We start from the raw sequence: 12,752 nt of genomic DNA on the forward strand, positions 1-12,752 counted from the left end.
CCATCTGGTCCCGGAAAGCCTGCACCTGCAGCGTATCCACACTTAAGTGGCCATTACCAGACTGCCACTCATCACAAAACTGAGGACCTGGGAGAGAGAGTGCTGAAAGTTTGTAAACTCCATTCTCCACTCCGCCTTCCCAAACTACCTGGCTTGTTGCCTTGTCTCGGAGAGCAACAAAATGCTCATCAAACTCCACCTGTACGCCAGTCTTGCCAACTTGATGCACTGACAACAAATGAAAACCAAGGGATGGAACATACAACACCGGGGAGGAATGCTTCCCCCCTCTGCCATCGGGAACTATCTCCAACCTGCCCTCAGTGTGAACTGGGATAGTGGATGTATCCCAGTAAGAATGCGACCAGAATACCTGTAGAGATCTTGTAAATTTGAACGAGAAGAATTTATGTGCCTGGAAGCACCGCTGTCTAGAATCCACTCCCGAGTATCCGTAGCGGCGAGGTCCTCCAACCTCCTCCCTGCCCGAAGAAAATGAAACATCGATGTCCATTACCTCCAGGTGCACAAATGTTAGAGTCTTCACGATTGCTACTGAGGATTCTTCACCCTTCTTCGTGTTCCGCTTAGGACACTGCCTCCAATAGTGGCCTTTCTCGCCACAATCATTATAGGTCCTCTCTGCCTTCAGTTTCTCGTGGTCCGAGTCGGACCTTCTTCTCTCTCCGATGAAGCCTTCCCTTTGCCCGTGTTGTTACGGCCTTTCGACCGTTGGCCAGTTAAGGCCTCCGAACACCCGCCTTGTGGAGGGTTCGAGAATCTTTCCTCCTGATCCAAGACCATGGATACAAGCTCCTCCCACGTGATGGTGCTGAGCCTGCCCCCCACTGGTAATCAAAGACGAGTAAAATGCTAAGTACTAAGAGAGCAAATGTGACAGCAACATTATGGCCATGTCCTTTGACGATATCTACTTCCCAACCTGAAGAACTTCCTGTTGAAGAGCCTACAGCTTGTTAATATGCTCCCGCATCGTCGATGACTTTTCAGGGTTCATAACCCGCATCTGTACTTCCAAGGAAATCCTCTTCATGGGCAATACCCTATTATAAAGAGGAACCAAATGCTGCCATATACCTCTGGCCAGCATCATATGCTTTATATGATTGATTACTTGCGGTGTGCAGTTGAAGAAGATGAATGAACGAACCCTAGCATTGACACAATCCCACAACTGTGCCTGAGCCTCCCGGTCCTTACGAATCACGGTAATTCCCCTTCCTCTACCTCCGACCGTGGAACCCCAACATCGATGAAATCAGCAAGGTCGTAAGACTCCAAAACAGATTCCATCATAACCTTCCATATGCCGTAATTGGTCCCATCCAACTAACGGTCTACTGGGAACGTGGGGAGTGTAGGGATGTTCACATGTCTCTCAGCCATCTCAAGCAAATCTGCCATTGCGGGGATGTAGCTGAAAAGGGTGGCTGGGTGAGAACAAAGAAGAACTTACGCCTGCAAGTGGCTGTCCAGCAAATCAACCCACCTTCCTCTTGCTTCTCCTCTTCCCGAACAGTCCAAAACAGTCCACCAATCAGCAACGCAACAATCCCCCTCTTGCTCACAAAATTCCCAAGAACTATCAAGAGCCTAGGGCTCTGATACCATGTCAGAATATGCAACGGAGATGAAGACAAAATCTAAGAACACGAGCAAGTGCAAAAAATAGACAGCAATGGAGAGAGAGAGAGAGAGAGAGAGAGAGAGAGAGAGAGGCATGTAACTCTACTTACTCTATATACACAAGGAGTGTAACCGAATACAATACAACAATGGCAAGGGGCTATGGGGCCATTTAATATGGCCCCAATGATGCAGTCAGCCTGTAGAAAGGCAAAAGCCTCCACGACTTGCTGATGTGTACAGTCGGCCAGCAACCGGGGTGTCGGCCAGCATCTGTGAAGTCCACGACTCATGCAAATCAGTCGGCCAGCTCCGGTATGTACACTGATGCAATCGGCCAACAACAAGGTCCTCCTGCCACCACAGGGCAACCACCCAAGCCAAGAAGAATAGGGAAAAATGAGGAAAAAATATGGAGAATGGGGAAAACTGAGAAAACACCTACTACGGGCGGGCGGGCACACCCACAACAGAGGCCCTGGTGTATATGTATAGACAGGAGATGACTTCTAACAGTTTCAAGACAGTTTCTAAGTTAATATATATATATACATAATTATTATTGATCCCAAAAAAAAAAAGTTAAGACAATTCTGAAAGGCAGATCACTAAGACAACTTTACAAGATATGTATACCAAAGGGTACTTTGCATGGAATTAAAATTTTAAGACTGGCCACGATAGGCTGCATAAAAGAGAAATAAACTGAATAATAGTTCAATTGAACTTGCCCTACTGCCATATAATGTTTAATTTTTCAGACTCTGGAGAGCCTCAACTTGTCAAAATAATAGAACTTCTCTACCAAAAAAAACAGATCGGCACATGCGACTCGCTTTCAGTTCCTTCCAGATCAAGCCTGCACTTTCTCAACCTTCAGGGGCTTCACAGTTTCCCAAGTGAAGTCTGGATCGTCCCGACCAAAATGACCATAAGCAGCAGTCTTCTGGTAACGCTTGTCGCCTCCCCTCCTCAAATCAAGGTTGATGGCAATCATACCAGGTCTAAAATCAAAGTTCTGCTTGATAATCTCCAAAATTTCAGCATCAGCGATCTTTCCAGTGCCATAGGTATCCACAAACACAGAGAGTGGCTCAGGTACACCGATGGCATAAGAAACTTGCACAATGCACCGGCGAGCAAGCCCAGCTGCAACAACACTCTTGGCAGCTTGCCTCACAATGTAAGCACCACTTCGGTCCACTTTGGTGGGATCCTTCCCGGAGAAAGCACCACCACCATGAGCCCCCCAGCCACCATAGGTGTCAATGATAATCTTCCTTCCAGTCAGACCTGCATCACCATGAGGTCCACCAATGACAAAACGGCCAGATGGGTTGAGGTGGAAAATAGTCTTATCATCCAAATACTTCTCTGGGACCACTGGTTTGATCACATGCTCCTTCAAATCAGCAGCAATCTCGTCATTGGTGACTGTCTCATCATGTTGAGTTGAGATAAGTACAGTATGCACCCGAAGAGGAACCATTGCACCACCTTCATTCTTGTACTCAACAGTGACTTGAGTTTTGCCATCAGGGCGAAGCCAAGCACATGTTCCATTCTTTCTAACTTCAGTGAGCTTGGCCCCAAGCTTGGTTGCCAATACATGACTCAGAGGCATCAGCTCTTCAGTTTCATCTGTAGCATAACCAAACATATGGCCTTGGTCACCAGCACCAATCTCCTCAGGCTTCTTGGTGAAGTGGCCATGAACACCTTGGGCTATATCAGGACTCTGTTGCTCGATGTTCACCAGCACCTTGCAATTGTCAGCATCCAAACCGACATCATCAGAAACAAACCCAATCTCCCTACAAGTGTCTCGCACAATCTTCTCGTAATCCACCTTAGCTTTTGTGGTGATCTCACCAAAGATCATGACCATGTTAGTCTTCGTGCAAGTTTCACATGCCACCTTGCTCTCAGGATCTTGCTCCAGGCAAGCATCAAGAACAGCATCAGAGACCTGATCACATAGCTTGTCAGGGTGTCCTTCATTGACAGACTCAGAGGTGAAGAGGAAGGTCTCCATTTCAAACTGAGGTTGCAAACAGCCTGCACCACAGTAAGCCACATAGGAATAAATTAAAAACTAGGGGAAGTACATGGAAAGATACCACAAGAGTGTCTGTCCACAACAAATGTAAGCTCCACGACAGTTAAGCAAACAGAAATAACAATTAAAAGACGCAGCACAAACTCCTGCAAGGGAAGTAAACCTAAACGTGTAGATTCAAAAACTCCACTAGGGAAGTATATACCAAGCAACTACGAAGCGTTGTCATTGCTTGCTATGGAAAAACTAAGCTATTGTCAGCCAAAAACCAGGGCATGAGCATATAAGGATCTCTATTTATTCCAAAGGAGCCTGTAAATATCTTAAAACATTGTGAAGTGTTCACTATGTAAATCACAAAGAAAGTACCACAAATCACATGCTACAGCCAAAAAGTAGGAAATAAACAAAAACCTGGCTTAAGGCTAAAGATGTATCAGTGTGAAGTGTCCAATATGTGAAAAAACAAGCAATTTGCCCAGAATTCAGCTTCAAGCTACGTGGTGCAGCCAAAAAAAAGCACCTCCAAGTTAAAATTGAAGATACTGCAGAGATGACTCTAGGAATTAAAAAGGCATGCATGATGCTACACTCATGTTGTTCACAGAACTACTATAGAGATTATTTGAACCATTCTTCTCAGTTTCTTTCCAGTGTTTATTGCTATAACACCGTTCACTTTACCATATTCGATGGACCAGGTGATAGATCCAGCCATTACTATCAAAGCTATTGGACATTAATGGTAACGGAGTGCATCCTTTGACGATGGTGATGGAAGTACAACAAAATGCACCGGACTTCTTCTACAGTCCACAATGTATCTGGCTTACCAAATGAGAGGCGAGAATCAAGGGAAATTCTCATGCGATCTGAGCAAGGTAGATTGCTGGTGAGACAGGAATAGCAGTGTCAAGCATGCAAACTTATGAAGACTCTAGAATTAGACAAAATATAACCTTACATATTGCAAACATTCACATTCACTGCAAGAATAACAAGACTGAAACCTTGGGTTTTAAAAGAAAACAAAGACCTCGCAGAGGTAAGCAACAACTCAGTGTGCTTCTCAATTGCATATTGTAGTAACATCTAGTTCTATTAGTTCTATATCATCATCTTGATGATGTAAGTTTGATGAATGGCACAGTAAGTATACACAGCATGAAGTCATAAATAGCACAATAATAATCTCTGACATGTTAAGAACATCCAGAGCATGAATAAAAAGACTGTAGAAACGAATTTCAAAATACGGCAAAGACCTCCATAGATCCAAAGGAGACTTGTTAACTAGATTCAAAAAACGCTCCCTGTATAATATGGGATTTTGCAGACAGACCTTGGGCAGACAACAGTCAAACCCAGATCTGTACCATCACACGAGTTTGATGAAAGTGAAAGCAGTGGCAGTGCACAGCATGAAAGCACCATCACCTTGGCAATGTACATTTAATGAAAGAAGAGCACGAAATCTTATGAGTATCAGAACAAAAACAGAACGAAAAGCTGCACAGCATGAAAGGCAGAAATAGCCGAAGTGTGATATCTGACATTTTGAGAGCATCCCACTGGTAAATAGCAGGTAAAACATCAAATTTCAAAAGAAAGCAAAAACCTCACGTCATCCTGAAAGCAAGAAGGGTCTTTCAACAGATCACAAGAACTCCGCACGCTCCTCAAATAGAATCGAATATGCAAAAAGGCCTGAGCAAGTCACAATAAGATCTAGATCTAAACCATCAGCTTAACAAAGCTCTGGACATGAAAATGGGCCACTGGAATGCAAACCCTAGCAGTGCATCAGAAAATTGGAGAATGCAGTAAATAAAACCCTAATGAACAGAGAAGCAATCAAGAAAGTTTTCGAAAATCACACCCAGCGCACAGAGAGACACGTCAACGATAGTGTGCAATTCAAGCTTTCTGAATGTCTACAGCAGCTTGAATGTTACACAAATAGTGGACAGGACAGAGATCTTGAGTACAGCAAGAGTTCTCTGCAGAAGCTCCGACACGCTCACAGGATCCTGGATGTTACAGGTAGATCGGAGATCACAGAAAACTTGAACACCATAGAAAGCTTACATGGAGAAAATAGCAGAGACGTTGGACATGGCGAGAAGCTTGGATATAGCAAGTATCTAGAACATGGCGGAAAACTTTTTAAAAAAGGCAGTAAGCTGAACAAACAGACATGAAAGAAACATTTAGACATGGAGAAACGCTAAGACGGGGCAGGAAGGTCGTACGTGACAGAAATCACAGAAACCTTGACAAAGGCGGAGAGCTTGGATATGGCAGACTTACCTGCAGAAGCTGGAAACCTAGCGAAGCCGATCCTCTCTTCTCCTTGCCAAAGCTGAGCGCAGAGGATGAAGCAACTTGGAGTGAGCTGCTTATGTATATTTATAGCAGGTACCGGATCGCAAATCACGTTTCACTAAACTGAATTTTCCCTTTTTCTTGTCTAATTTTCAATTTTCGGGGCATTTTATTTTCTTGCCTGTCCTAATAGATGGATTGGTCTTCCGGATCCTGCCAGCTGGCTCATCGAACGGCTCAGGAAACAGTTGCAGCTAGTAACCAGATAGCCATCGTTGTGAATTCGGTGCATCTAGACTCTTCACAGATAGTGCCATCTCAAGAGAAGGGCCATCCGATAGAAAACTCTTTCTTAAACCAATGAAGTCATGGGCTACCACTAGGGAGCATGAGGCTGCTCGATGAGCATGTTGACCCTTATTAACAATGTTAAAAAAAAAGTTTTTTCTAACAAGTGCAAAAAAGGATGAACTTCAAACCCAACCTGTTGTTATTGAAAAAATGCATAGATTAATCACTTTTATAACTAAAATTTTAAAAATTTGAATCTTTAAATTCAAGGTTAGGCAAAATTATAACCAGTTTCTTTTCAATTTGAGCCATGAAAATTACACTAGAGGATGGTTTTTTCTGAGACAGTGATGGTAAAGCACAGCTAGGAGTACCTGGCGAAGTTCTTGAAAGGCCTAGTTAACTTGGTTCGTGTGAAGACGCAATATCTTTTTTTTTTTGCCACATGCCATCAACCCTTGTAGCTTGTGCATTCTCTCATATAGTTTCTAGCAAAATTTATCTAAGTTTCTCCCCACATTCCTTTGTCCCTACCTTGAAAATTCAACTCTTAAACATGGACTACATAATAAAAAGAATTGCCATCTACCCTAACTTTCCCAAAATTGAACCAAAACTCTCTATCTCACAACTCAAAAGATCTTACATTCCCATTTCCATGCAACTCATTGCATAACACAAAAGGAAATGGCTTGCCAATGAGCCAAAGGTCAGGTTTGCTAGGTTTCTCATTATCTTGCCTTAACATTGCTAGCTTAACTCCATCTTTTCCCTTTTTTTTACTTGTGTACATTTTACTCTATTTGTCCAAAAAAGTCATCCTACAATTTACACCCCAAACAAAAGAAACAATGTGCTCTCCCTCATGATGTGATAGCCCTTATATAATATAATGTATATTTCTATAAAAAAAAAGCAATGTGCTCTATGCTTGCACTCTTTTTCTTCTATAAATAGGTTTGAGAAACTTGACTATTTTCTATCTTCTCACGTGCCTTACAAAATCATGTCTACAGAAGATTTCTACATTTCCATTCGAGGCGACTCTATATCTACGAGGGCCTTTTTACACCCTCCTATTTGATCAACTGCATTCACTTAAAGTGGGTCCACAACACAAAACACAAAGAAGTCCATTACTTGACTATGAATTCTCAAAATCCTAGTGAGTAGAGCTTGCACAAATGTCTAGCTCTAAGTCTACATAGAACATGCTCATTAAAAAAGGCAAACAATATCAATTTTCAATGGGAAATTACATTCATTTGTTTTCTCAACCATCATGCTTGTATCATCTCTTGAATTTGTGATTTGAAAAATATAAACTAGAAGTTGACTTGCTTAAATCCAACTTTCGAATTTTCAATTTAAGGACATGAAATAAGGACTTTTGACTTGCTCACATTCATTCTTTTAAAATGTTAGAATTACTGATCAAAACTTGAGAATTGGCACTTCTTATCTTTGGTTTCACAAATAAAACTCACAAACCTTATAATCATAGTCTAGTAAACTCATACCTACTCCTGATATGCTTGTTTAAAATTCATTGATCCACCCAAAAGAATGAAAAATGTGTTCATGTCATAAATTTGCACATGTTTATTGAATAGCTACAAAAACAATATTATGATATTGATTATTATAACAAATAAGACTATAAAGAAGTGTGAGTTTGTATAGTCATGTTGTTTGGTATTATTGGAAGCAATAGGCACTATAAGTATGTGCAAAGATGGCAAGCATGCATATTCACATTGAATTACTAGTCACAATTATAAATTCTTGATTTCATGAACCATGGCTACTCAAGATCAAGTGATACCAAGCACACATTTGATAATAGAATGGGTAGGGTTTCGTCTCTTATCCACCTTGCAACCTAGAGCCATGGATCCATGGACTCACCGTCGAGCTATAGAAACTAAGATTACACAACTATGGTCAACGTATGATGCTGAGATCGTATTTCTAGCATGTCTCACATAGCACTAAATCCCCTTAGGAAAGGCTTTGCTCACATACGCATGATCTCCTCAAATATTAGTCCTCAAGACTATAGTCACTACGATTGAGAGAGATCTGTACTTTATACCTGCAAGCCTAGCCGACCTTTCGTGCTGATCGCTAAAGACTAGAGCAGGTTACTCCAAACCAAATGATCGCTAAAGACTAGAGCGGGTTACTCCAAACCAAATGATCTGCGTCGTTAAAGACAACCAATGGCATTAACTCAATTAGCGTCGACAGGTAATGATCCTCAGATAGCTCTCTACTTTTGTAGTCATTTATATGGTAGTGATGTGTGGACGTAGGCTAGTAATGGGCCGGGGTACTTTTCTCCTCTTTAAGAGGTTTTTCCATTCAAGCATATGTACACACTCTTATGAGTGTGTGTAAGTGTCCTTATAATGTCACTTCACTTGTACTTCACTCATTCTCATCAATTTCCTTTAGTGTTGTGTTTCCATCTGTCTCATCTTGCTTGCTACATCTATGTGTTTGATCTCCACTCCAACAATTGGTCTCAGAGCATGTTCTCGTGGCTCTCACTACCTTGTCATCTTCTCCTGGAGTTGCTTGTTTAATTGTCTCAGATTGAGCTATCCTCTTAGGTGGAGAAGGTATACCCCGTTGAAATTTGAGCATAATGATGAGCTATGGTGGATCAAACACTAGAATCAACATCATTAACAAAGTGATTAGCAAATGATTAAGACGTAATTAGTGAATAATTAGCAAATAGATTAATGTAGGCATGGATACTCAAAAACCAGCAAATTCTCATTAGGGATATGCCTCAATTTATAGAGTTTACATCAAGCATCAAATCCCATTGATTTCTCCATGATTCACTCCCAGAATATCTCCACCTTTTGCCTGATTCTCTCCACCTCTTCTCTTTTCCCTGATTATCTCCCAAAATAACTCCACTAAATTCCCTCATGCTACCCATTATTCTCTCCCAGTAGATTCTTCTAACCTTTTCACAGGTTCTTTCACAATTACATCTTCTCTTTTACAGCCTCTATCCAAGAGCTTGTTCCCACACACACCCTATTCACTTGTATATTTCAACACCTCCCCTCAAGTGAATACACCTAGTACACCTAGACCCTATACCAAGTTTGCCTCCCCTTACTTGGTAGTCCGCGACCAGTATCTACTCCTCCCCTCAAGTATCTCAGCACACCTGGACCCTGTATCAAGTTTCTCTCTTACTTGACAGTCCGCGACCAGTGCCTCAAGTCCCTAAACTCCATAGTCCTTGACACTCTCTCTCTCAATGTGTCCAAGGCTACTATAAGTGCCCGCGACCTTGACTAAAGTGCTCACACATATATCTACCACGTGGCCTACATCATCGGTGGCTCAGAGGTAGTTTTACTTTATTGGGGCATGTTACATTGGGTTGTGGGGTCTCTCTCTCTTTCTCTCTCAGAGATTTTCACATGGCTCCTCACTCTTTGGAGCCTCACATCTTCTCTTTTCTTCAGTCTTCTTGTCGTGGCAGCATCTCTCCACGCGTCCATGTCTTCTTTCAGTCTTCCCGGGGCAGCTTCTCTTCTTGTGGTGGCAGCTTCTCTTCTCGTGTCCATGTCTTCCTTCAGCTTTTCTTCTTGGTGTGGATCCTCTTCTTGGGAAGAGATATTCTTCTTCTTTCATGGCTGGGGCCATGAGCTCGTCCGTCTCAGGTCATTTTGCTCCATGTGAGCAACATATTCAAATGATTTGCTGACAGTTCCTTTGGGCTTTTTATGTTTATCTTGTATCATTATGCAATGCAAATCCAAATTTATGCGGGAGGTCTTACCTCTTGCCTTATTCTAGACAAGGGCAGTGTCTGTTCCCATTTTTACACTGATGCAATGTGCCCAATACATATTGCGTATAGCTTCTATTCTCATGCACATTCCAAATGCAACTCTGGCTGTGAATAATCTTGAATTTGAGTGAGATTTACAGGCATTAACCAAGGGTTAAATGCAAAATGATGATTTTCACAAATTTATCAGCACAATTTTCCCAGAAATTACATTAAATTAAGGGTAACCAATTTGTACGGGATGGTTGGAGTATCAAACCAACTCCGATTTGAAATCTGAAGTTATAGGGATCTGTATCAGATACCTAATGGTTAATTTGAACCCTCAATTGCACCAAAATACAGTGATTAGCACTGTATTAATCACTGATTAGCAAATTAATGCTTTGTTTTGTGTGCAAAAAACAGAGTATGCGGGGAGTCCAGATCTGGTGCCTTCCACTTCAAATGAGCTCAAATGCTTTCGAAGGCATCAATAGCAATGAGTCTAGTAGAGGATTAAGCCAAGAAACATAAGATTTGACCAAATAATGAAAGCTTAATCTCTGTTTTACCAAAGTCACCTGCAGATTTGATGAAGAGCTCTGATCTCAATGTAGACTTGATGAAATTGAATTCTGTCTTCACCAGCTTGTAGAGCATGCTTGATTACCCCTTGGGCTAGGAGGAATTGAATCAATTTGAACTGATGAAGTGGAGATCTGCAATTTACTCAGAAAAATCAGCGCTGGAAAAAACGTGAAGTTCTCCTGAACCCGCCGACGGTTTGCTGCGTTTTCTTGATGGGCTTGAAGCCAAGGATGTTAGCTAGCTATGGTTAGAAGCTTTTTCCCTAATTTGATGTGTGCATGGTGCTAGAGATCCTCCACTGGCTGGGGGTGAAGGGGAAGATGAAGAACTCACTAAAAATTGATTTTTTGCTAACTACCTACTAATCCTAATTAATTCACTAATGGGCTCATAAATCTGATTGATTCTAGGCATGGCTCTGATACCATGTTAAAATTTGAGCATAATGATGAGCTATGGTGGATCAAACACTAGAATCAACATCATTAACAAAGTGATTAGCAAATGATTAAGACGTAATTAGTGAATAATTAGCAAATAGATTAATGTAGGCATGGATACTCAAAAACCAGCAAATTCTCATTAGGACTATGCCTCAATTTATAGAGTTTACATCAAGCATCAAATCCCATTGATTTCTCCATGATTCACTCCCAGAATATCTCCACCTTTTGCCTGATTCTCTCCACCTCTTCTCTTTTCCCTGATTATCTCCCAGAATAACTCCACACTCCTAAATTCCCTCATGCTACCCATTATTCTCTCCCAGTAGATTCTTCTAACCTTTTCACAGGTTCTTTCACAATTACATCTTCTCTTTTACAGCCTCTATCCAAGAGCTTGTTCCCACACACACCCTATTCACTTGTATATTTCAACATACCCTACAATGTGTCATTAACTATGTTAATTTTTTTTAAAAAGAGCGTTTCAAGGCTCGTTCATAGGCTGTAAGGTTTGTGAAAGCATCCTGATGGAATGTTCATTTGAACTATTTTGTTCGATTTTAGGTATTCTTCATAGTAGAAGCATCATTTGGTGTGTAGAAAGGGCCCTCGTCATCTTTGACATCGCATTTTCGAGCATAGAACATTATTATCAATTTTTGCATTCTTGCTAAGTATCATTTCCACACTCTACACTCTACTAGGGTTTTATATCTACACTTTGGCTCATGAGATGAAGGGTAATGTTAGTCATAACCTCTATGGGGATACCCATTATTTTATTTCAAGATATTTTATTTGGATGCACCTTTTATTTATATCATTTATCGGGATTAATGTGTTTAATCAGTTGTGTGCACTGGTATGATATGGTTAGGGTTAATATGTTTAATCAGCTATCTGCACTGACTAATATTATTTTGCATGTAGGTGATGATGAGTGGTAGATTATGTGTTAATCACATGTGGAACATGTGCTGGACCACTATGGGATATTTTGGAAGACATGTGAACGCCTTTTATGGTTTCATATTTTGACATCAATATTTTTGTAAGGTTAAGGCCTCATACCTTTGTACATACCAAATAGTATTTTATACTTTTGGTAGGCCCGAGACTTTATATTATTGCTTGCTATATTTTTGTAGAGCTTTTACTCTCATAAACTCAAAAGAACTTGTGCTTTGTTTTTTGAAGTTATCTTTTTAAAAAGCAAGCTTTTTCTAATACATATAAATATGGGTGAGTGATACAAGGGTCACACTCATCCCAGGGGAGATTCAACTCAACCTTGTGTGGTCAACGGTGACCTTTTATTCTCACTTGTTTATTTAATTTTGTTTATTAAGGTTTATGCTTTTAATTTGTGCAAGTATATGTTATATTCTAATTTTTTTGATTGAGGATTAGAGTTCCTTCTCCAAGGGTCATAAAGGTTTATGCTTTTAATTTGTGCAAGTATATGTTATATTCTAATTTTTTTGATTGAGAATTAGAGTTCCTTCTCCAAGGGTCGTAAAGGTCCTGACAATGGTATCACAGCTTTGGGGGCCACTCAAGTAAAAGGACTTTTGAAGAAATTCAAAAG

At 40.9% G+C, this 12,752-nt stretch overlaps 1 protein-coding gene across 2 annotated transcripts; it reads right to left on the bottom strand.

Annotated features, from left to right (window-relative positions):
* Window positions 1–2,310: 2,310 nt before the first annotated feature.
* On the bottom strand, window positions 2,311–6,174 carry LOC147634467 (S-adenosylmethionine synthase 2-like). Of its 2 annotated transcripts, none has more exons than XM_086803548.1 (2): window positions 6,017–6,174; window positions 2,311–3,705 (listed from the first exon to the last, which is right to left on the bottom strand). In XM_086803548.1, exon 2 carries the CDS (start codon window positions 3,680–3,682, stop codon window positions 2,501–2,503), a length of 1,182 nt encoding a protein of 393 aa, XP_086659674.1. In that variant the 5' UTR covers window positions 3,683–3,705; window positions 6,017–6,174; the 3' UTR covers window positions 2,311–2,500. The 2 variants fall into 2 exon arrangements, with proteins under 2 accessions (XP_086659674.1, XP_086659675.1); XM_086803549.1 differs by lacking the exon at window positions 6,017–6,174 and adding an exon at window positions 3,912–3,934.
* Window positions 6,175–12,752: the final 6,578 nt, after the last annotated feature.

This window comes from Cibotium barometz, chromosome 10, assembly GCF_041138505.1.
Source record: "Cibotium barometz isolate CiBa-2024 chromosome 10, ASM4113850v1, whole genome shotgun sequence".
NCBI lineage: Eukaryota > Viridiplantae > Streptophyta > Polypodiopsida > Cyatheales > Cibotiaceae > Cibotium > Cibotium barometz.

Coding starts and splice junctions, on each gene's coding strand:
- LOC147634467 (XM_086803548.1), bottom strand. CDS start 3,682: ATGGAGACCTTCCTCTTCACCTCTGAGTCTGTCAATGAAGGACACCCT.